Source organism: Coregonus lavaretus, assembly GCF_964263955.1.
Source record: "Coregonus lavaretus genome assembly, chromosome: 7".
NCBI lineage: Eukaryota > Metazoa > Chordata > Actinopteri > Salmoniformes > Salmonidae > Coregonus > Coregonus lavaretus.
Genome location: NC_139994.1, coordinates 5,152,510 through 5,176,885, shown reverse-complemented (window position 1 = coordinate 5,176,885; position 24,376 = coordinate 5,152,510). Strand labels below are relative to the sequence as shown.

The window sequence follows — 24,376 nt, the reverse complement described above, 5'->3', positions numbered from 1 at the left end:
AGGAACAAGCAGAGAAAACTGACCAAGGGAGCACAGGGAAGTGAATAAATACACAGGTGAATCAGATAGACACAGGTGACACCAATAGGCAGATAATTAGTCCGACTGTGAGTGAGGAGGTGCCTATGGTTGTCGGAGGATGACACCTAGTGGGTCGCTCCGGAACTGCTGTAACATAAGGCTTCTGGCATTCCACTGAAGGATGACAAAAACCATGACTCTAATTATCATCATACTGAGACACTCCATTATTAGTATTATTAGGAGTCAACATATCAACAATCATGGCGACAGTAACATCTGTTACTGCTAAAAACTCTGTTGCTGCTTCCACAATGATCTTCAACTTGGCAGTTCTTCTTTCCACAAACGCAGTCAGGTTGATAACCTTTCCAATGAAGGCTACAAAGTCAATCTTATTAACTATTAAGGTGTCCTTTGACGCGACACATTTGTGAGAGCAAGATTTCTGAACAGGTCTCGTAACCGCATCAGGACTAGCATAAGAAACATGTCCTACAGTAGGTCCACTTATTCCAGGAGTGACCTTATTAACTCCATCATTCTGCCTAATAGTTCCTCCAATCTGCCTGCATAAGAGACATTATGAGTGATTTTATATCTTTGGGCTTCTCTAGCCTCTTTCTGCACCTGGAATCCACAAAATGCTGCACTGTGTTCCCCCCCTACAATTACAACAGTTCACCTTGACGTTCCCACATTCACCATAATCATGTTCCCCTCCACACTTGGCACATATTTTCTTTCCATTGCATTTAAAACACCTTAATGGAGGTGGGACAAACTCCCTAACAGCAAAAGCCAGGAAGCCCATCTGTACTTTCTTAGGCAAAACCTTCTCAAACAATGAATAGTACTGACAGGCTTTCACTTCTCTGCCCCTCTTTCTTACTGAACAGCCTTTTGGCTTCAACCACTATGCCCCCCCCTCTAAATTGTATTTTATATTTTAGTCATTTAGCAGACGCTCTTATCCAGAGCAAATTACAGTTAGTGAGTGCATACATAATTTAATTTTTCATACTGGCCCCCCGTGGGAATCGAACACACAACCCTGGCGTTGCAAACGCCATGCTCTACCAACTGAGCTACATCCCTTCCGGCCATTCCCCTCCCGTACCCTGGGCCAATTGTGCGCCGCCCCATGGGTCTCCCGGTCGCGGCCGGCTACGACAGAGCCTGGATTCAAACCAGGATCTCTAGTGGCACAGCTTAGACCACTGCGCCACTCGGGAGCCCCGAGGTCCATCATCTATGGACATAGATAGTGGAACCCCTGAAATGACCCCCCTCAGCTTAGCCAGGGACATGACTTGTGATTTTCTTCCCATTGAGAGTTTTTATTTACAGAATCTTCCCATGCTGAACATGATCAGCACTGAATATTAACAGTCTACCATTACCAATGAACCGGGCTAATGTGACTCCCCCCATCTCTTTCTTAACGGCATTGGTTAATCGAATAGGGTGTAGATGAAACCCCGTGGTCGAACGCCACAACAAACAAAATTAGCCTAATTAATTAACGAATTAAATAAAAACAAATGTGTGCAACCTAAACAACCAAATTGGTGTATTTATTAAGTCACTTTTCTTTTCTCCTCTGATTATGTTTTGTTCAATGTCTTCCAGTGAAAAACAGTCACAGTTAACTTTACATACTGAAGTTTTCAACATTTCATATAGTTGCTGTAACTAAGGATTCTTTATTTCCCTTGTAATAAGCCAATTTACTATATTATCAGAAAGACAGATAGGTACACATTTTGAAACCATCAGCTGCTCGCTCTCTGGTTCTAGTTTTATAGAATGTTTCACCCAGATCCAAATTATCCTACGTGTTGTTTTGATGAAAAAGCCATTTCAATGGAGCTATACAATTGAGTACGCTTTTTAGTCCAGGACTAGACTTAATCTGTGTCCGGGAAACTGGCCCTATAGTGCCCTGTGTCTCCATTTGATTCTCTCTAAACTGAAAGGCAATATTTCAACCTAATGCCATAGAATGAAAAAAACATGTGGCATCACAGAGATTTGGTTCCGTCTTGCTTCCAAAAAAGTAAAGCAGTACCAAATCTGATGGGGATAACATATGATAATCTGAGACAACACAGCAGGATTATTTTGATCTGAATTAGAGTGAGTTTTTCATACCTATTTTAGGATGAATGCACTAATGTTAGTCGCTCTGGATAAGAGCGTCTGCTAAATGGCTAAAATGTAATGTAAATAAATGAATGGGGCAGCTCATCACACAGTAAAGTGCAGTCACTTCTATCTACCACTGGGGGTCGCCGTTGTACCATTACAGTCCCGTAAACCCAGTCCCGTGGCTTTACCGCTTGGAGAAGATAATTACGTTAACCGGCACCGCGCGACCCTCCTCATCATCATTTACTGGGAGGAGACAGAGAGGGAGGGAGACATAAATATATACCGAGAAGGAGAGAGAGAGAGAGAGAGAGAGAGAGAGAGAGAGAGAGAGAGAGAGAGAGAGAGAGAGAGAGAGAGAGAGAGAGAGAGAGAGAGAGAGAGAGAGCGAGAGAGACAGAGAGCGCGAGAGAGAGATTTTCCCCCATTCATACTATAAGGAGGCTGGTGGAACATGGTCCTCAGTACTTATACGGCTTAGCTGACGGAGAGAGTGAGGGAAAGAAAGAGAGAGAGAGAGAGAGAGAGAGAGAGAGAGAGAGAGAGAGAGAGAGAGAGAGAGAGAGAGAGAGAAAGAGAGAGGGGAGGGATGGGATGGGTGCAGAGTGTGTGAGGAGCGAGAAGTCACTGTGATTCTGCCAAACAGTGAAGTTTCCTCCAGCGTTGCTCTGGTCATCTCTACCTGGTACCTGAGGTGAGTTACTGACTGGAACACTAATGAGGTCTGGGAACTGGGCTGTGTGTGTGTGTGTGTGTGTGTCTGTGTGTGTCTGTGTGTGTGTGTGTGTGTGTGTGTGTGCCCCCGCTTGTGCATGTGCGTGTTATGACCTGACAAAGACTTTGGATGTTTGTTTTTTTACATGCAACATACAGTTGTTATGTTATGGTATGCTGTTATGTTACGTTATGTGACAGTAGGTTCAGTGTGTGTATGTGTGTTTTTGTGTGCGCGCGCGTGTGTGTGTGCGTGTGTGTGTGTGCGTGTGTGTGTGTGTGTGTGTGTGTGTGCGTGTGTGTGTGTGTGTGTGTGTGTGTGTTTGTGTCAGACAGAGAGTGATATGGTAGCTAGCTGTGGAGGGATTACTCAGCATGGACCTTCCTGCCCTAATGATTCATTAATGTCACCACCTGCACTCATACACTCTCTCTCACACACACACACACACACACACAAAATCACGCAGGCTTGCAGACACATGCACACTTTGTCCATGTTTCTGAGTCCATCTAAAGGTCAGGGGTCAGGGGTAGTGGATCTCTGAGCAGTGATTGATTCCGATGCTTCCTGGTAGCGTTGCGATTGGACAGAGAGATACTCGGATATAGAGTTGTCTGTCCATTTCTCATTCCCTGCTCTGAACCTTTCAGCTAAAAATAATAACCCCAAGATACACAAACACTGAATGCATGAAATATACAGGAGGAAGAGTGAGAGAGAGCGAGAGAGAGCGAGAGAGAGAGAGAGAGAGCACACCGTGGAACAGAACTGGGTCATATTGAGATTGCTACCAAACCACGGGCCGTGGCATTAAAGAGAGAGAAAGCGAGAGAGGGGGGAATGTAGAATACAATGTAGAATATAATGTAGAATAGCATGTAGAATAGCATGTAGAATAGAATGTAGAATAGCATGTAGAATAGAATGTAGAATAGAATGTAGAATAGAATGTAGAACAGAATGTAGAATAGCATGTCGAATAGAATGTAAAATAGAATGAAGAATAGAATGTAGAATAGAATGTAGAACAGAATGTAGAATAGCATGTAGAATATAATGTAGAATAGAATGTAGAACAGAATGTAGAATAGCATGTAGAATAGAATGTAGAATAGAATGTAGAATAGCATGTCGAATAGAATGTAGAATAGAATGAAGAATATAATGTAGAATAGAATGTAGAACAGAATGTAGAATAGCATGTATAATATAATGTAGAATAGAATGTAGAACATAATGTAGAATGGCATGTAGAATAGAATGTAGAATAGAATGTAGAATAGAATGTAGAATAGAATGTAGAATAGCATGTAGAATAGAATGTAGAATAGAATGAAGAATAGAATGTAGAATAGAATGTAGAACAGAATGTAGAATAGCACGTAGAATAGAATGTAGAATAGAATGTAGAATAGAATGTAGAACATAATGTAGAATAGCATGTAGAATAGAATGTAGAATAGAATGTAGAATATAATGTAGAACAGAATGTAGAATAGCATGTAGAATAGAATGTAGAATAGAATGTAGAATAGAATGTAGAACATAATGTAGAATAGCATGTAGAATAGAATGTAGAATAGCATGTAGAATAGAATGTAGAATAGCATGTAGAATAGAATGTAGAATAGCATGTAGAATAGAATGTAGAACATAATGTAGAATAGCATGTAGAATAGAATGTAGAATAGCATGTAGAATAGAATGTAGAATAGAATGTAGAATAGAATGTAGAATAGCATGTAGAATATAATGTAGAACATAATGTAGAATAGCATGTAGAATAGAATGTAGAATATAATGTAGAATAGAATGTAGAACAGAATGTAGAATAGAATGTAGAACAGAATGTAGAATAGCATGTAGAATAGAATGTAGAACAGAATGTAGAATAGAATGTAGAATAGAATGAAGAATAGAATGTATAATAAAATATAGAACATAATGTAGAATAGCATATAGAATAGAATGTAGAATATAATGTAGAATAGAATGTAGAATATAATGTAGAATATAATGTAGAACATAATGTAGAATAGCATATAGAATAGAATGTAGAACATAATGTAGAATAGCATGTAGAATATAATGTAGAATATAATGTAGAACATAATGTAAAATAGCATGTAGAATATAATGTAGAATAGAATGTAGAACATAATGTAGAATAGCATGTAGAATAGAATGTAGAATAGAATGTAGAACAGAATGTAGAATAGCATGTATAATATAATGTAGAATAGCATGTAGAATAGAATGTAGAATAGAATGTAGAATAGAATGTAGAATAGAATGTAGAATAGCATGTAGAATAGAATGTAGAATAGAATGTAGAATAGAATGTAGAATAGAATGTGGAACAGAATGTAGAATAGCATGTAGAATAGAATGTAGACTAGCATGTAGAATAGAATGTAGAATAGAATGTAGAATAGAATGTAGAATAGAATGTAGAATAGGCCTCCTCAAGCTGCTGTTGGTCAGAAAACTGAAACATGAGATGATGTTTCTGTTATTCTGGTAAGTCAGCATGGTGTGTGTGTGTGTGTGTGTGTACTGTATGTGTGTGTCTGTGTGTCTGTGGCTTTGTGTGTGTGTTTGCGTGTTTGTGTGTGCGAGTCTTGACCTTGAACATAAGAACTGCTTACTGCTTACTCAGTACCACTGCATCTTCTCATGCTGTAACAGAGGAGGGGTTTGTTTAGGAGGGTGTGTTCTCCCTAAAGTGTGTGTGTGAGTTCTAACTAAAGTGTGTGTGTGTGTGTGTGTGTGTGTCTGCAGGTCCTGTGTGTGTCCAGTATGAGTAACATCTATGAGTCTGCAGAGGCGACCCTCGGCCTGTGCAACTCTTCCTGTCTGACCAAGGTAGCTCATACACACTTGATTGATTGATTGATTGACTAAATGATTCATTGACAAATTGATCGATTGAACGATTGACTGATTGATTAATTGATGACAGGTTGAGCTGAGAGTGGCTTGTCAAGGGATCTCAGACCGAGATGCCCTTTCTAAACCAGACCCTTGTGTTATCCTCAAGATGCAGTCACACGGACAGTGGTTTGAGGTACTGTCTCTCCTTACATCTCTCTCTCTCCCTCTACTTCTCTCTCTCTGTCTCTGTCTCTCTGTGCCTGACTAGACTAGAAAATAAAAACAGACTTTTGCTTTTGCCACAGTACACACACACACCACACACAAACACTCACACACACACACACACACACAGTTATCGAGAGGCAAGTGGCCGGGGCCTTATACTCGACCTCATCGTCGGGCCTATACGGGGTACTCAGCGCATCCACCACCTCTCCAACCGCAGGCCGAGGCAAAACCAACACCTGCTGTTCAATCAGCGCCGCTAACACCAATGCCCTTACCTCCGCCTTAACAAAACCCCTTGGCACGGAGATATCGAAATGGTCTGCCAAAGTCTCTAAATCCACTCGCCTACAATTCTCAAAAACCTCCCACGTAGGGTTACCAAAAAAAAACTTCAGGTTAAAGGTGGCCATTTTCTACATCCACCACCTAAGTACAACATCCAACATCCAACACAGAACTAAACACTACACCCAACACAACAACCACACAATCCACATCTACTGCCAAAGTGTGCGGGCACAAGCTGGATCAAAAAGATCCCGGACGAACCCCCATGTTACGTTCTCCCCTCGGGTGTAGTTCGTCTGAGGAGGAGATGTAAATGCCTGTGCCTGCGCACACAAGATAAACTAGATGGATGGGGAAGAAATGTGGGGTATAATTAACTAAAATAACCAGACAACATCCAGATCTCAAGATTAGCCCTCGGGGGACGTTTATAGTAAGGTACTTAAAATATACAACACCCATAAAGAAACAGTAAGGAAACAAAAATCAATCAAACAAACCAAGGAAGGTAAAATAAGGGAATATTTGGGAACGGGGTCCAATTAATGAAAATAAACAAAAGGTCCCTCCTCTTCTACACAGCTAAACCTTCCTATCACACTCTAACCCTAACCCACTTTCCTGCCTGTTTTCCAAAAAAAATACAGGGGAGTCACCCCCACCTTTAACCTGTGTTCCAGCCTGTCCTCATGATGTACTCCACCCTACCTGGGTCCTGGAGAAGGGAAAGGTAGATCTGCCCATGGGTGTACATTCCCACGTAGATAACCTAGTGTATAAAACAATGGGTTATCTACGTGTGAATGTACACCCATGGGCAGATCTACCTTTCCCTTCTCCAGGACCCAGGTAGGGTGGAGTACATCAGGAGGACAGGCTGGAACACAAAGATAAATTAACACAGCCAATACCCAAACAGCCAAACAACAAGTGTCCTCTCCCCCCCCTCTTCGAGCTCACACGGCAAACAGGTATACTCTCGTCAATCAGCTACAGCTGCCAGGACTCCGGACCAAAGCCACGCCCACCATCGTCAGCCGCAACTCAGTACACCTGTAATGCCCAGAACACACAAACACACTACACAGGAAAATGGGGAGAAAGAAAAACACGTCACACGTAACACACACACACACTCTTTACTTTGAGACGTTTATCAGGAGAATGTCGTTAAGAGGTCTGGAATGTCAAAGAAACAAAGGAAAGTTCTATTTGGGTTTAGTTACAATTAGTCCCCTATTCTCTACAATACTAACGTTTGGTTGCAAAGTCCAACAGGCTGGTAGACAGCATTCATAGATCCAGGCTTCTAGTGTTCTTACTTACTGTTAGGTCTTACTGGTGGAGTTGTCTCCAAGGACTCTCCCAGTGGGGGGGACCTGAGATGGTTGCCGTCCACTATCATGTGGTGCTGAACTACAGAATGATGATGCCGTCTCCAATGGTGCTGATACTTCAACATTACCGCTTGTTTGTTTACAGTAATCACCATTGGATATTTTACTCCTGTAAAAACTTTAAAGTGTGTTTGCCTGTGTGCGTGTTTGTGTTGGTGCGTGCGTGTGTGTAGGTGGACCGGACAGAGGTGATCCGTAGCAGTACCAATCCAGTGTTCTCCAAGGTGTTTCTGGTTGACTTCTACTTTGAGGAGGTTCAGCGTCTTCGCTATGAGCTACATGACATCAGCTCCGCTCACAACGGACTCAGAGACACAGACTTCCTCGGAGCTATGGAGTGCACATTGGGACAGGTAGGTGCACGTGAAGACAGGTCAGTGCACATTGGGACAGGCCAGTGCACATTGGGACAGGCCGGTGCACATTGGGACAGGCCAGTGCACATTGGGACAGGCCAGTGCACATTGGGACAGGCCGGTGCACATTGGGACAGGCCAGTGCACATTGGGACAGGCCAGTGCTCATTGGGACAGGCCGGTGCACATTGGGACAGGCCAGTGCTCATTGGGACAGGCCAGTGCTCATTGGGACAGTTCTCTGCATGTGAGGAGTGCATGTTAGGACAGAAGGAAAGATTAGTGTGGTGTCTACTATAACCCTTTTCTACCTGTCTGTGTCTGTCTGCCTGTCTGTGTCTGTCTGCCTGTCTGTGTCTGTCTGCCTGTCTGTGTCTGTCTACCTGTCTGTGTCTGTCTACCTGTCTGTGTCTGTCTGCCTGTCTGTGTCTGTCTACCTGTCTGTGTCTGTCTACCTGTCTGTGTCTGTCTACCTGTCTGTCTGTCTGCCTGTCTGTGTCTGTCTACCTGTCTGTGTCTGTCTGCCTGTCTGTGTCTGTCTACCTGTCTGTGTCTGTCTACCTGTCTGTGTCTGTCTGCCTGTCTGTGTCTGTGTCTGTCTGCCTGTCTGTGTCTGTCTACCTGTCTGTGTCTGTGTCTGTCTGCCTGTCTGTGTCTGTCTGCCTGTCTGTGTCTGTCTGCCTGTCTGTGTCTGTCTACCTGTCTGTGTCTGTCTGCCTGTCTGTGTCTGCCTGTCTGTCTGCCTGTCTGTGTCTGTCTGCCTGTCTGTGTCTGTCTGCCTGTCTGTGTCTGTCTGTGTCTGTCTGCCTGTCTGTGTCTGTCTACCTGTCTGTGTCTGTCTACCTGCCTGTGTCTGTCTACCTGTCTGTGTCTGTCTACCTGTCTGTGTCTGTCTATCTGCCTGTGTCTGTCTACCTGCCTGTGTCTGTCTGCCTGTCTGTGTCTGTCTACCTGTCTGTGTCTGTCTGCCTGTCTGTGTCTGTCTACCTGTCTGTGTCTGTCTATCTGCCTGTGTCTGTCTACCTGCCTGTGTCTGTCTGCCTGTCTGTGTCTGTCTACCTGTCTGTGTCTGTCTACCTGCCTGTGTCTGTCTGCCTGTCTGTGTCTGTCTACCTGTCTGTGTCTGTCTGCCTGTCTGTGTCTGTCTACCTGTCTGTGTCTGTCTGCCTGTCTGTGTCTGTCTACCTGTCTGTGTCTGTCTGCCTGTCTGTGTCTGTCTACCTGTCTGTGTCTGTCTGCCTGTCTGTGTCTGTCTACCTGTCTGTGTCTGTCTACCTGTCTGTGTCTGTCTGCCTGTCTGTGTCTGTCTGTGTCTGTCTGCCTGTCTGTGTCTGTCTGCCTGTCTGTGTCTGTCTGCCTGTCTGTGTCTGTCTGCCTGTCTGTGTCTGTCTACCTGTCTGTGTCTGTCTGCCTGTCTGTGTCTGTCTACCTGTCTGTGTCTGTCTACCTGTCTGTGTCTGTCTGCCTGTCTGTGTCTGTCTACCTGTCTGTGTCTGTCTGCCTGTCTGTGTCTGTCTGTGTCTGTCTGCCTGTCTGTGTCTGTCTGTCTGCCTGTCTGTGTCTGTCTGCCTGTCTGTGTCTGTCTACCTGTCTGTGTCTGTCTGCCTGTCTGTGTCTGTCTACCTGTCTGTGTCTGTCTACCTGTCTGTGTCTGTGTCTGTCTGTGTCTGTCTGCCTGTCTGTCTATCTTTGTGTGCCTGTCTGTGTCTGTCTGCCTGTCTGTGTCTGTCTGCCTGTCTGTGTCTGTCTGTGTCTGTCTGCCTGTCTGTGTCTGTCTACCTGTCTGTGTCTGTCTACCTGCCTGTGTCTGTCTACCTGTCTGTGTCTGTCTACCTGTCTGTGTCTGTCTATCTGCCTGTGTCTGTCTACCTGCCTGTGTCTGTCTGCCTGTCTGTGTCTGTCTACCTGTCTGTGTCTGTCTGCCTGTCTGTGTCTGTCTACCTGTCTGTGTCTGTCTATCTGCCTGTGTCTGTCTACCTGCCTGTGTCTGTCTGCCTGTCTGTGTCTGTCTACCTGTCTGTGTCTGTCTACCTGCCTGTGTCTGTCTGCCTGTCTGTGTCTGTCTACCTGTCTGTGTCTGTCTGCCTGTCTGTGTCTGTCTACCTGTCTGTGTCTGTCTGCCTGTCTGTGTCTGTCTACCTGTCTGTGTCTGTCTGCCTGTCTGTGTCTGTCTACCTGTCTGTGTCTGTCTGCCTGTCTGTGTCTGTCTACCTGTCTGTGTCTGTCTACCTGTCTGTGTCTGTCTGCCTGTCTGTGTCTGTCTGTGTCTGTCTGCCTGTCTGTGTCTGTCTGCCTGTCTGTGTCTGTCTGCCTGTCTGTGTCTGTCTGCCTGTCTGTGTCTGTCTACCTGTCTGTGTCTGTCTGCCTGTCTGTGTCTGTCTACCTGTCTGTGTCTGTCTACCTGTCTGTGTCTGTCTGCCTGTCTGTGTCTGTCTACCTGTCTGTGTCTGTCTGCCTGTCTGTGTCTGTCTGTGTCTGTCTGCCTGTCTGTGTCTGTCTGTCTGCCTGTCTGTGTCTGTCTGCCTGTCTGTGTCTGTCTACCTGTCTGTGTCTGTCTGCCTGTCTGTGTCTGTCTACCTGTCTGTGTCTGTCTACCTGTCTGTGTCTGTGTCTGTCTGTGTCTGTCTGCCTGTCTGTCTATCTTTGTGTGCCTGTCTGTGTCTGTCTGCCTGTCTGTGTCTGTCTGCCTGTCTGTGTCTGTCTGTGTCTGTCTGCCTGTCTGTGTCTGTCTACCTGTCTGTGTCTGTCTACCTGCCTGTGTCTGTCTACCTGTCTGTGTCTGTCTACCTGTCTGTGTCTGTCTATCTGCCTGTGTCTGTCTACCTGCCTGTGTCTGTCTGCCTGTCTGTGTCTGTCTACCTGTCTGTGTCTGTCTGCCTGTCTGTGTCTGTCTACCTGTCTGTGTCTGTCTATCTGCCTGTGTCTGTCTACCTGCCTGTGTCTGTCTGCCTGTCTGTGTCTGTCTACCTGTCTGTGTCTGTCTACCTGCCTGTGTCTGTCTGCCTGTCTGTGTCTGTCTACCTGTCTGTGTCTGTCTGCCTGTCTGTGTCTGTCTACCTGTCTGTGTCTGTCTGCCTGTCTGTGTCTGTCTACCTGTCTGTGTCTGTCTGCCTGTCTGTGTCTGTCTACCTGTCTGTGTCTGTCTGCCTGTCTGTGTCTGTCTACCTGTCTGTGTCTGTCTACCTGTCTGTGTCTGTCTGCCTGTCTGTCTGTGTCTGTCTGCCTGTCTGTGTCTGTCTGCCTGTCTGTGTCTGTCTGCCTGTCTGTGTCTGTCTGCCTGTCTGTGTCTGTCTACCTGTCTGTGTCTGTCTACCTGTCTGTGTCTGTCTACCTGTCTGTGTCTGTCTACCTGTCTGTGTCTGTCTACCTGTCTGTGTCTGTCTGCCTGTCTGTGTCTGTCTACCTGTCTGTGTCTGTCTGCCTGTCTGTGTCTGTCTGCCTGTCTGTGTCTGTCTGCCTGTCTGTGTCTGTCTGTCTGCCTGTCTGTGTCTGTCTGCCTGTCTGTGTCTGTCTACCTGTCTGTGTCTGTCTGCCTGTCTGTGTCTGTCTACCTGTCTGTGTCTGTCTACCTGTCTGTGTCTGTCTACCTGTCTGTGTCTGTGTCTGTCTGTCTGCCTGTCTGTGTCTGTCTGCCTGTCTGTCTATCTTTGTGTGCATGTTGCAGATCGTATCCCAGAGGAAACTGTCCAAAGCGTTACTTAAACAGGGAAACACTACCAGCAAGTCCTCGATCACGGTACAATGTTCACAAACACGCACACGCACTCACACGCGCACACACACACACACACACTCACACACACAGACACACACCGATGATGATGATCTTTCTGCTCTAGGTAACATCAGAGGAGTTGTCAGGTAATGATGACTACGTAGAACTCTCCTTCAGAGCTCGCAAACTAGATGACAAGGTGAGTGTGTGTGTGTACATACAGAATACGGTGGGTTTAATAATTAAAACATTTACAGTTTAGTCATTTAGCAGACGCTCTTATCCAGAGCGATTTACAGGAGCAATTAGGGTTAAGTGCCTTGCTCAAGGAGACATCGACAGAACTTTCACCTAGTCGGCTCGGGGATTCAAACCAGCGACCTTTCTGTTACTGGCCCAACGCTCTTAACCGCTCCAGGCTACTTGCCGTTCCAGTACATGTCTTCAGAGATGAAAGAGTATAATACTGAGGGAGAGGAGCAAGGAAGTGGATGGAGGAGGAGGAGGAGAGGAAGAGGAGGAGAAGAGGAAGAGGAGGAGGAAAGGAGAGGCTAGCAGAGAGTGATTGATTATTCCTTAGCTGCAGTGGTGGGAAAAGTACTCAATTGTCATACTTGAGTAAAACTAAAGATACTTTAATAGACAATGACTAAAGTAAAAGTGAAAGTCACCCAGTAAAATATGACTTAAGTAAAATTCTAAAAGTATCTATCTGGTTTTAAATATACTTATACAGCGGTGGGAAAAGTACTCAACTGTCATACTTGAGTAAAAGTACAAAGTAAATGCTATACGTCAAATTCCGTATATAAGGCTACAATATGTAACTTTTTGGGCGACCCGAGCAAATTCACATGGAAATGTGAGTTATAGATCTCTCATTCTCATTGAAAGCAAGTCTAAGAAGTGGTAGATCTGTTCTATGTGGGCTATTTCTAAGCTTCCCGTTCTTAAGTTTCGTTTTTGCATCTTTTACTTTCGGTTTTGTACACCAGCTTCAAACAGCTGAAAATACAATATTTTTGGTTATGTAAAATATATTTTTCACAGAGATTTCTCTACACAATTACTGCTTGTTTTGTCACATAAACTGAAATGAGGTGAACTATTAGAATTTGAGCAACCAGGAAACGGCAGAGCGATTTCTGCATATTGCATCTTTAAGCAAACCAGATAGCACAATTTTCTTGTTTTTAACATTTATGGGCAGCCAGGGAAACACTCCAACAATCAGACATAATTTACAAACACAGTATTTGTGTTTAGTGAGTCCGCCAGATCAGAGGCAGTAGGGATGACCACCTGTTATATTGATATTAGGTGCGTGAATTTGACCATATTTCTGTCCTCTGCCTGAGCATTCTAAACATAGTACTTTTGAGTGTTAGGGAAAATGTATGGGAGTAAAAAGTACATATTTTCTTTAGGAATGTAGTGGGAAAATTGTAAAGTTAAGTACAGATACCCCCAAAAAACGACTTAAGTAGTACTTCAAAGTATTTTTACTTAGTTACTTTACACCACTGCTTAGCTGAATAAACAATTTATCAAGCTGATCATCAAACCTGATGTGTGTGTGTGTGTGTGTTTTTCTGTAGGATTTCTTCAGTAAATCAGATCCATTTTTGGAAATCTTCAGAATAAATGATGATGGCAGTGGATCACTAGTTCACAGAACTGAGGTAAGTTGCACACACACACATTTTATTACATTTACATTTTAGTCATTTAGCAGACGCTCTTATCCAGAGCGACTTACAGGAGCAAATAGGGTTAAGAGCCTTGCTCACAAGGGCACATTGGCAGATCTTTCACCTAGTTGGCTCATGGATTTGAACCAGCGACCTTTCGGCTCAGGGATTTGAACCAGCGACCTTTCGGACTGGCCCAACTCTCTTAACTGCTAGGCTACCTAGCCCGCCCGCAGACAGACAGTATGAGCACAGATGAAGATATGGACGTGTGCAGTGGTGGAAAAAAGACCCAATTGTCATACTTGAGTAAATGTAAAGATACCTTAATAGAAAATGCCTCAAGTAAACGTGAAAGCCACCCAGTAAAATACTACCTGAGTAAAAGTCTAAAAGTATTTGGTTTTAAATATACTTAAGTATCAAAAGTAAATGTAAGTGTAACCCTAACCCTATTAAGCAAACCAGACAACACAATTTTCTAGTTTTTTTTATTTACGGATAGCCAGGGTGACACTCCAACACTCAGACATCATTTACAAACGAAGCATGTATGTTTAGTGAGTCCGCCAAATCAGAGGCAGTAGGGATGACCAGGGATGTTCTCTTGATAAGTGCGTGAATTGAACAATTTTCCTGTCCTGCTAAGCATTCAAAATGTAACGAGTACGGACTAAAACGTACATTATTTTCTTTAGGAATGTAGTGAAGTAAGAGCAAAAGTTGTCAAAAATATAAATAGTAAAGTCAAGTACAGATACCCCCAAAAACTACTTAAGTAGTACTTTAAAGTATTTTCACTTAAGTACTTTACACCATTGGACGTGTGTGTGTGTGTGTGTGTGTGTGTGTGTGTGTGTGTGTGTGTGTGTGTGTGTGTGTGTGTGTGTGTGTGTGCGTTGTCAGACGGTAATGAATGACCTCAGCCCGGTGTGGAAGTCATTCAAGGTCTCTCTGAACACACTGTGTAGTGGAGACCACGACCGCCAACTAAAGGTAAGATCACAACCATAACCTAACCATAACATCTTCTAACCTGACCACATGCACCTGATGGTGATGAGTAACCTTGCCTAAGATTTGAAGACTTGTGTTACCTTCCCAAGATAATGCCTAGGCTTTAGCTCAGCAGCCTAACACAGTCTTGTGACACACTGACGACACAGTAAAATAGTCATGCTCATGTTGTGTTGTTTATCAGTGTGTGTGTGTGTGTGTGTGTGTGTGTGTGTGTGTGTGTGTGTGTGTGTGTGGTGGGACTCTTTAACCTTACAGAGATTCTATACATGATTGTCTTCATGAATAAACATGTGGTCATTAATTATTCACAAGCCTCTTAACACCCCGTGTCTCTTGTCATCCCTGTCAACGGGGAACACACTCAAACACACACACAAACACACACACACACAGTTACCTGTTTAAAAATTCCCTGAGTAGAGCAGAGTGGACTGAGTTAGGTCTGTGTAAATTCTGAATCAAAGATTATTGTGCTAAGTCTGAATCAGTTATCATTGTGTTAAGTCTGAATTACATTGTTGAGCTATGTCTGAATCAGTGATTGTTATGTTAGGTCTGAATCAGTGATCAGTTAGCAAAAACAGAAGGAAACGCTTTAAAACAGAATACATAATACAAATATGATGACAGATTTTTTGCTCTCTGTTCTGAAATGTTTTAATTTTGCTACATTGCGCCCTAATGAGCATGACTTAGCTCCATCGCTGTCTAATTACCATTCCCAACTTTGATAGATACACACACACACACACACACACACACACACACAAACACACACACACACACACTACAGCTGAGTCCCTCTCAGCGTCTCCAGATCAATATTTCACGCCCCCCCACCAAAACCAGCTATCAATCATTCAGCATGGCATTTCTGTGTGTGTATGTGTGTGTGTGTGTGTGTGTGTGTGCATGCGTACGTGCGTTTCAGTGCACAGTGTATGATTGGGACTCCAATGGGAAGCACGACTTCATTGGAGAGTTTCAGACCACCTATAAGGAGATACGCACAGACCTGGAGGGGAGACAGGTACAATTAACCCAACCCTAAATCTAATACTAACCCTAACCTAACCCTAACCCAACCCTGAATCAAATACTAACCCTAACCTAACCGAACCCTAAACTAACCCTAACCCAACCTAAACTTAACCTGACCCTTAATGAGAAAATGTTGTAGCTAAAATGATTTATTTAGGCTACTAACAGCTAAAAATACAAATGATTAACTTGCATTTTAATGTGTGTGTAGATACAATGGGACTGTATAAACCCCAAGTACCAACTAAAGAAGAAGAACTACAGAAACTCTGGCGTCATCGTCCTCAACCACTGTAAGGTAACACTCCTCCTTCCTATCGCTCTCTCTTTATCTCTACTCTCTGTGTTATGAAGGTTGTTTTGAATGGTATTGAAACATTCATAATGGTGTTATGAATGCCCTTGTACAGTATACAAGTAAAGTGTTACCCTGTTATTTAAATTAGTAGTGGTATACTGGTGTTCTTTCTAACAGCAGTTATGAGGTATTCACACACACACACACAAACACATGCACACACACACACACACACACACACACACACACACACACACATACATATAGGAAGAGGCTTTCTGTAACTGGGTTCTTTCTAACGGCAGATCATAAAGATGTATTCTTTCCTGGATTACATCATGGGAGGCTGTCAGATCCAGTTCACAGTAAGTGACTGTGCATGATGGTTATCTGTGTGTGTGTGTGTGTGTGTGTGTGTGTGTGTGTGTGTGTGTGTGTGTGTGTGTGTGCACGGAGGTACATGTGTGTGTGTGTGTGTGGTTGAAAGCAGCCAGACCAGTGCTTAATTTGTAAATAGAGAGGTGCCGGAAAGTGAGCGTGAGAGTTAGAATTAGAATTTTAAGAACAATAATAAACAATACCATTACGACCTGCTGCGGTCATTCACTTGTGAGTTGTGAGATGCACGATCATGTTGTTCAAAGTGGCTAGAGAGGACTCGGTAATGAGAGAGAGAAATAATGATACAGAAAATATTAGATTCAATCGAGCTACGTTTGCTTCAGTTGCATCCCATTAATGATAATGAGAGGGGAAAAACTGGCAACTTATTCCTCACTAGAGCTCTGTTACCCAACCCGAGCCCGATGGGCCATACGTGTTAGGGCCAGGTAGGGCCTGTTTTTTCATTAATAACTAGGGTACGGGTAGGGCTCTGGTATCACTAAATTGATCACTAACATTTTGAAGCTGAGCCATTTGCTTGTGCTCTGCTGCGCAGTACAGTCATATCTGACTAAGATCATAACATGGTGTCAGAAGCGCTTCAACCTCGTCAAATATAAAACAGGAGAGATTATTTCACAGAAAATAATAAAGTTCATTGAGTTGTGTCTAGTTTAGAGTGAATAAAAGTAACTAACAGCTCTCTCATGTCTCTTCATTGAGCAGAGCAGCCCGAGCGGAGCCGTTGCTATGGTTACGCCCAGACTCAGATCCTCCATGAGCAGAGTTCATGCAGAGCGAGCTGACTGCAAACAGGGAGTGAGTGACAGACAGAGAGTAGCAGATAATCAGTGGTGTAAAGTACTTTAATAAAAATGCTTGAAAGTACTGCTTAAGTAGTTTTGGGGGGTATCTGTACTTTACTATTTATCTTTTTTACAACTGTACTTTTTACCCCATATACAGGCCCGTCTGACACCTTAAAGTACTCGTTACATTTTGAATACTTAGCAGGACAAGAAAATGGTCAAATTTACACACTTATCAAGAGAACATCCCTGGTCATCCCTACCGCCTCTGATCTGATGGACTCACTAAACACACATTCTTCTGTTTGTAAATTATGTCTGAGTGTTAGAGTGTGCCTCTGGCTATCTGTACATTTATTTTGTTTGCTTAATATAAGGAATTTGAAATTATTTATACTTTTACTTTTGATAGTTAAGTATATTTTAGCAATTACATTTAATTTTGATACTTTTTTTAACCAAATACTTTTAGACTTTTACTCAAGTAGTATTTTACTGGGTATCTTTACTTTTACTCAAGTATGATAATTGGGTACTTTTTCCACCAATGCAGCTAATGGATTTACTAACAGAGGAAGTTATTTCTGATTTCGGGTTTCTGGCTGAAGCAATCGGCTGGGTAGGGTAGGGCCTGAACGTCGCGGGCATGGGTAGGGCTTAAAATTCATGTCTGTAAAGGGATCTATTCCTCGCACATATGCTGGTCATCATGACTTGCTTAAATGTTGTACATTTTGTTATTCTCATTTCAGTTCTATTATTTGTCCCTCCTCTCTTATTCAGAGATGGAGTCTAGACAGGCCACTTTAGGAACATTTCTAAATTAGCGAACTCACACACCCTAAAAGTCTAGAGCGATAAAAGGCTACAATGATCACTCGTGCTTGGCTGCAAAATGTATAGGTGTCCCCGGGCCATAGGCCTAATATTTAAATTAAGAAAACGTAATCATAGCCTAATCATTATTTTAGCGATGCACTTGACATGCGTTTACGGATGAGAAAGTGAACTCACCATTTCCAAAAATGAACTCAGTGGGGAATCTCTGTTTTGCGATCTGTTGCCTATGTCAACAGACAGGGTTTAGTTAGCCTAAATAGGCCTTGGCACTATATATACAGTATATTTATTGCACATTGTATTAAACTGACACATTTGGCTATGTTCAACTTCAATTCATTTCCACAAAATGTGCGTCAAACCCCCCCAAAAATGTTTGTCTCTGACTTGCATAGCGCAGGTGGTGGTCGCCTAAATTCACTGCACTAGTAGGGGCGGCAGGTAGCTTAGTGGTTAAGAGCGTTGTGCCAGTAACCGAAAGGTCGCTGGTTCTAATCCCCGAGCCGACTAGGTGAAAAATCTGTCGATGTGCCCTTCAGCAAGGCATTTAACCTTAATCGCTTTGGATAAGAGCGTCTGCTAAATGACTAAAATGTAGTAATGTTAGCTAAAGAGACTGGTACTCAGGCTAGAATAGAGCAGAGAAATTTACAGAATTTGCATACACAGGGATAAAAAAAAAATTGTAGGCTCCAGGAAAAAATATTTCATGCAATTCCACATCATTTTACATGTCTAGATCACAGGAGGCTGCCGAGAGGAGAACGGCTCATAATAATGGCCGTAATGGAGCAAATGGAATGATTCTGCTCCAGCCATTACCACGAGCCCGTTCTTCCCAATTAAGGTGCTACCCGGTGGTGATTTTAGCATGCCAATCTTGGTGGGGAATGCCAGCGAAGCCACTACACAACTCTAAACGATACATTAAATGTACTATAACGGTGACAAACGGTGCCCACAAACTATTAGGGTCTACATAAAGCTGTCCCGACAGTGGAGCTTATGGCTGACTTGCTTACAGTGAGGGAAAAAAGTGTTTTGCCCACTGACAAAGAAAGGATCAGTCTATAATTTTAATGGTAGGTTTATTTGAACAGTGAGAGACAGAATTACAACAAAAAAAATCCAGAAAAAAAACGCATGTCAAAAATGTTATAAATTGATTTGCATTTTGATGAGGGAAATAAGTATTTGACCCCCTCTCAATCAGAAAGATTTCTGGCTCCCAGGTGTCTTTTATACAGGTAACGAGCTGAGATTAGGAGCATACTCTTAAAGGGAGTGCTCCTAATCTCAGCTTGTTACCTGTATAAAAGACACCTGTCCACAGAAGCAATCAATCAATCAGATTCCAAACTCTCCACCATGGCCAAGACCAAAGAGCTCTCCAAGGATGTCAGGGACAAGATTGTAGACCTACACAAGGCTGGAATGGGCTACAAGGCCATCGCCAAACAGCTTGGTGAGAAGGTGACAACGGTTGGTGTGATTATTCGCAAATGGAAGAAACACAAAATAACTGTCAATCTCCCTCGGGCCTGGGGTTCCATGCAAGATCTCACCTCGTGGAGTTGCAATGATCATGAGAACGGTGAGGAATCAGCCCAGAACTACATGGGAGGATCTTGTCAATGATCTCAAGGCAGCTGGGACCATAGTCACCAAGAAAACAATTGGTAACAATTGCAAGGTCCCCCTGCTCAAGAAAGCACATATACAGGCCCGTCTGAAGTTTGCCAATGAACATCTGAATGATTCAGAGGAGAACTGGGTGAAAGTGTTGTGGTCAGATGAGACCAAAATTGAGCTCTTTGGCATCAACTCAACTCGCCGTGTTTGGAGGAGGAGGAATGCTGCCTATGACCCCAAGAACACCATCCCCACCATCAAACATGGAGGTGGAAACATTATGCTTTGGGGGTGTTTTTCTGCTAAGGGGACAGGACAACTTCACCGCATCAAAGGGACGATGGACGGGGCCATGTACTGTCAAATCATGGGTGAGAACCTCCTTCCCTCAGCCATGGCATTGAAAATGGGTCGTGGATGGGTATTCCAGCATGACAATGACCAAAACCACACGGCCAAGGCAACAAAGGAGTGGCTCAAGAAGAAGCACATTAAGGTCCTGGAGTGGCCTAGCCAGTCTCCAGACCTTAATCCCATAGAAAATCTGTGGAGGGAGCTGAAGATTCGAGTTGCCAAATGTCAGCCTCGAAACCTTAATGATTTGGAGAAGATCTGCAAAGAGGAGTGGGACAAAATCCCTCCTGAGATGTGTGCAAACCTGGTGGCCAACTACAAGAAACGTCTGACCTCTGTGATTGCCAACAAGGGTTTTGCCACCAAGTACTAAGTCATGTTTTGCAAAGGGGTCAAATACTTATTTCCCTCATTAAAATGCAAATCAATTTATAACATTTTTGACATGCGTTTCTCTGGATTTTTTTATTGTTATTCTGTCTCTCACTGTTCAAATAAACCTACCATTAAAATGATAGACTGATCATGTCTTTGTCAGTGGGTAAACGTACAAAATCAGCAGGGGATCAAATACTTTTTTCCCTCACTGTAAATAAATATGGTTTCTACTGACTCCTTGTGGATTTGTGTAACTGGATAAGAACCGCATTCTCCTTCAATAATAATGAATGTTGACATGAATTTTGAACCATACACAAACATTATTACATTTATGTTCACAAAAATAATAATGTTTGTTCTTATATAATTAACACTTAGCTTTAAGTATAAGCAAGTGCAAGCAAACGAGCTGCGATGAGGTAGGCCTTCGTTCAGCAATTTCGAAATGGACACTGACAGAAATTCAATTAGGTGTTAGTTCAGATAAATTCAGCAAAATGTTGAGGCCTTAACTTTACTCTCCACAGAAAGAGAAAGAGAGAGAGTGTCACGGTTTCGGCCGAGGCGGCCCCTCCTCCTTGTTCGGGCAGGTTTCGGCGGTCGTCGTCTCCGGAGTACTAGCTGCCACCGCTCTATGTTTCTTGTTTGATTGGTTTTGTCTGTTTGTCACACCTGTTTTGTGTTATGTCTCATTTAGCACCCTATTTAGTTTCCTTGTTGTTAGTTAGGTGTTGTGTGTAATTGTTCCATGTCGTGTTGCTGCGCTACCTGTATTTTGGTGCGCTATTTTGTGCTTTCCTCCTTGTGTGTATTTTTTGGAGAAGATTACGCACTTGTTTTATGCGCCCGTTTGTGTACGCCTGTGCGCGCTTTTCTCGCCTCCGGGCTGGTTTTGGATTATTGTTGTGGTATCTACTAAAGTATTTTGTTGGACTTTACTTCTGCGTCCTGCGCCTGATTCCACACCACACCTACCTACAGCAACTCTTGACAGAGAGAGAGAGAGAAAAAAAAAGAGAGAGAGAGAGAGAGACCACGTATTCACCCTGCACACCCTAATTGACAAACAAACAAAACAAAACAAAGGCAAAGTCTTCTCATGCTTTGTTGATTTCAAAAAAGCTTTTGACTCAATTTGGCATGAGGGTCTGCTATACAAATTGATGGAAAGTGGGGTTGGGGGAAAAACATACGACATTATAAATCCATGTACACAAACAACAAGTGTGCGGTTAAAATTGGCAAAAAACACACACATTTCTTTCCACAGGGCCGTGGGGTGAGACAGGGATGCAGTTTAAGCCCCACCCTCTTCAACATATATATCAACGAATTGGCGAGGGCACTAGAACAGTCTGCAGCACCCAGCCTCACCCTACTAGAATCTGAAGTCAAATGTCTTCTGTTTGCTGACGATCTGGTGCTTCTGTCACCAACCAAGGAGGGCCTACAGCAGTACCTAGATCTTCTGCACAGATTCTGTCAGACCTGGACCCTGACAGTAAATCTCAGTAAGACAAAAATAATGGTGTTCCAAAAAAGGTCCAGTTGCCAGGACCACAAATACAAATTCCATCTAGACACCGTTGCCCTAGAGCACACAAAAAACTATACATACCTCGGCCTAAACATCAGCGCCACAGGTAACTTCCACAAAGCTGTGAACGATCTGAGAGACAAGGCAAGAAGGGCCTTCTATGCCATCAAAAGGAACATAAAATTTGACATACCAATTAGGATCTGGCTAAAAATACTTGAATCAGTTATAGAACCCATTGCCCTTTATGGTTCTGAGGTCTGGGGTCCGCTCACCAACCAAGAATTCACAAAATGGGACAAACACCAAATTGAGACTCTGCATGCAGAATTCTGCAAAAACATCCTCCGTGTACAACGTAAAACACCAAATAATGCATGCAGAGCAGAATTAGGCCAATACCCGCTAATTATCAAAATCCAGAAAAGAGCCGTTAAATTATATAACCACTTAAAAGGAAGCGATTCCCAAACCTTCCATAACAAAGCCATCACCTACAGAGAGATGAACTTGGAGAAGAGTCCCCTAAGTAAGCTTGTCCTGGGGCTCTGTTCACAAACACAAACAGACCCCACACAGCCCCAGGACAACAACAACAACAACACAACTAGACCCAACCAAATCATGAGAAAACAAAAAGAGAATTACTTGACACATTGGAAAGAACAAATAAAAAAACAGAGCAAACTAGAATGCTATTTGGCCCTAAACAGAGAGTACACAGTGGCAGAATACCTGACCACTGTGACTGACCCAAACTTAAGGAAAGCTTTGACTATGTACAGACTCAGTGAGCATAGCCTTGCTATTGAGAAAGGCCGCCGTAGGCAGACCTGGCTCTCAAGAGAAGACAGGCTATGTGCACACTGCCCACAAAATGAGGTGGAAACTGAGCTGCACTTCCTAACCTCCTGCCAAATGTATGACCATATTAGAGACACATATTTCCCTCAGATTACAGCGATCCACAAAGAATTAGAAAACAAACTTAATTTTGATAAACTCCCTTATCTACTGGGTGAAAAACCACAGTGTGCCATCACAGCTGCAAGATTTGTGACCTGTTGCCACAACAAAAGGGCAACCAGTGAAGAACAAACACCATTGTAAATACAACCCATATTTATGTTTATTTATTTTCCCATTTATACTTTAACTATTTGCACATTGTTACAACACTGTATATATACATAATATGACATTTGAAATGTCTTTATTCTTTTGAAACTTCTGAGTGTAATGGTTACTGTTAATATTTATTGTTTATTTCACTTTTGTTTACTATCTACTTCACTTGCTTTGGCAATGTTAACACACGTTTCCCATGCCAATAAAGCCCTTAAATTGAATTGAAGAGAGAGAGAGAGAGAGAGAGAGAGAGAGAGAGAGAGAGAGAGAGAGAGAGAGAGAGAGAGAGAGAGAGAGAGAGAGAGAGAGAGAGAGAGAGAGAGAGAGAGAGAGAGAGAGAGAGAGAGAGAGAGAGAGAGAGAGAGAGAGAGAGAGAGAGAGAGAGAGAGAGAGAGAGAGAGAGAGAGAGAGAGAGAGACTCAGACTCAGTGGATAGCCTACCATTTGAAGTATTTTATTAGACCTCTAATGTAAATGTAAATCTATGGCAGCACCCAAAGGGGCTTGAACTTTCGAGCTCTCCTTGTAGAGTTTGCGGTGACGTAGTGTCCCCATGAGTGACAGAACACTGAGCCAATCACGGAGCAACTAGAGAACATTTACAACCCCTACGCTCTGTATTTTCCAATGGCTGCCCCACCACCACAGAAAGCACTGAGCTAGGCTGAAACACCTGCATTTTGGAGCTGCCTTACTCAAGAAAGCAAGAAAGAGACCATGTTTGTATGCAGCTTTATTAACTCACTATATTATTTTTACAAATCAGGCGGATATGATTCTATAAGGAAACAATTTAGCAAATGGACATATTAAATAAATAATGAAGTGCAATGCTGCAGAGATGAGGGTTGCATGCTCATGTCTTTTAGAGCAGTAAGAGGGAACGAGATCATGGAAATTGAATCTCATTCTCAGTCCAAAACTGAGAGGTGCCAGATCCTGTTCCCGCAGGATCCGGCTAAAATTAAGCACTGATGCTGCTGCCAGATGATGCCCGATTTATCTCAGCATGAATGGTCACCATAGGGACTTGGTTATGCAACCTTTACATTGTGTGCATGACTGTGTGTGTGTGTGTATTCTAGGTGGCCATAGACTTTACAGCGTCAAATGGAGACCCCAGAAACAGTTGTTCTCTCCACTACATCCATCCGTACCAGCCCAATGAATACCTGAAAGCCCTGGTGGCTGTGGGCGAAATATGTCAAGACTACGACAGGTAACTTGTCAATTACCTAGTCAATGAGCTGTAATTGGACAATGATGATAGCTTGTTTACTTTGGGCAAAAGGTTCCATGACTCATTGCATCAAGTCATATTAGTAATTAGTGAATCTCTCTCCCCCATTTCTCTCTCTCTCCCCCATCTCTCTCCCCCCCCCCTCCCCCCCCCCCCCCCCCCCCCCCCCCCCCCCCCCCCCTCTCTCTCATCTCTCTCTCTCTCTCTCTCCATCTCTCTCTCTCTCTCTCTCTCTCTCTCTCTCTCTCTCTCTCTCTCTCTCTCTCTCTC

At 43.4% G+C, this 24,376-nt stretch overlaps 2 protein-coding genes across 2 annotated transcripts in view; one reads left to right on the top strand and one right to left on the bottom strand.

Moving 5' to 3' along the window:
* Positions 1-5,689: 5,689 nt before the first annotated feature.
* LOC311131855 (copine-4-like) lies at positions 5,690-24,089 on the top strand (the record flags this gene model as incomplete). Its single annotated transcript, XM_084164983.1, has 11 exons — positions 5,690-5,755; positions 5,853-5,957; positions 7,854-8,033; positions 11,701-11,772; positions 11,876-11,950; positions 13,350-13,433; positions 14,349-14,438; positions 15,394-15,492; positions 15,715-15,801; positions 16,107-16,166; positions 23,952-24,089. The coding sequence occupies 11 exons, from the start codon at positions 5,690-5,692 to the stop codon at positions 24,087-24,089; spliced, it is 1,056 nt and encodes a 351-aa protein (XP_084021109.1).
* Positions 24,090-24,097: 8 nt separating this feature from the next.
* The window catches only part of LOC311131854 (SWI/SNF complex subunit SMARCC1-like), a gene marked incomplete at its 3' end in the record, with an annotated part of 17,574 nt that continues 17,295 nt past the window's right edge, over positions 24,098-24,376 (bottom strand). The window contains exon 22 of the mRNA XM_084164982.1: positions 24,098-24,113. Within this exon, the coding sequence (XP_084021108.1) occupies positions 24,098-24,113 (16 nt within the window). The remainder of the gene's footprint in view (positions 24,114-24,376) is intronic.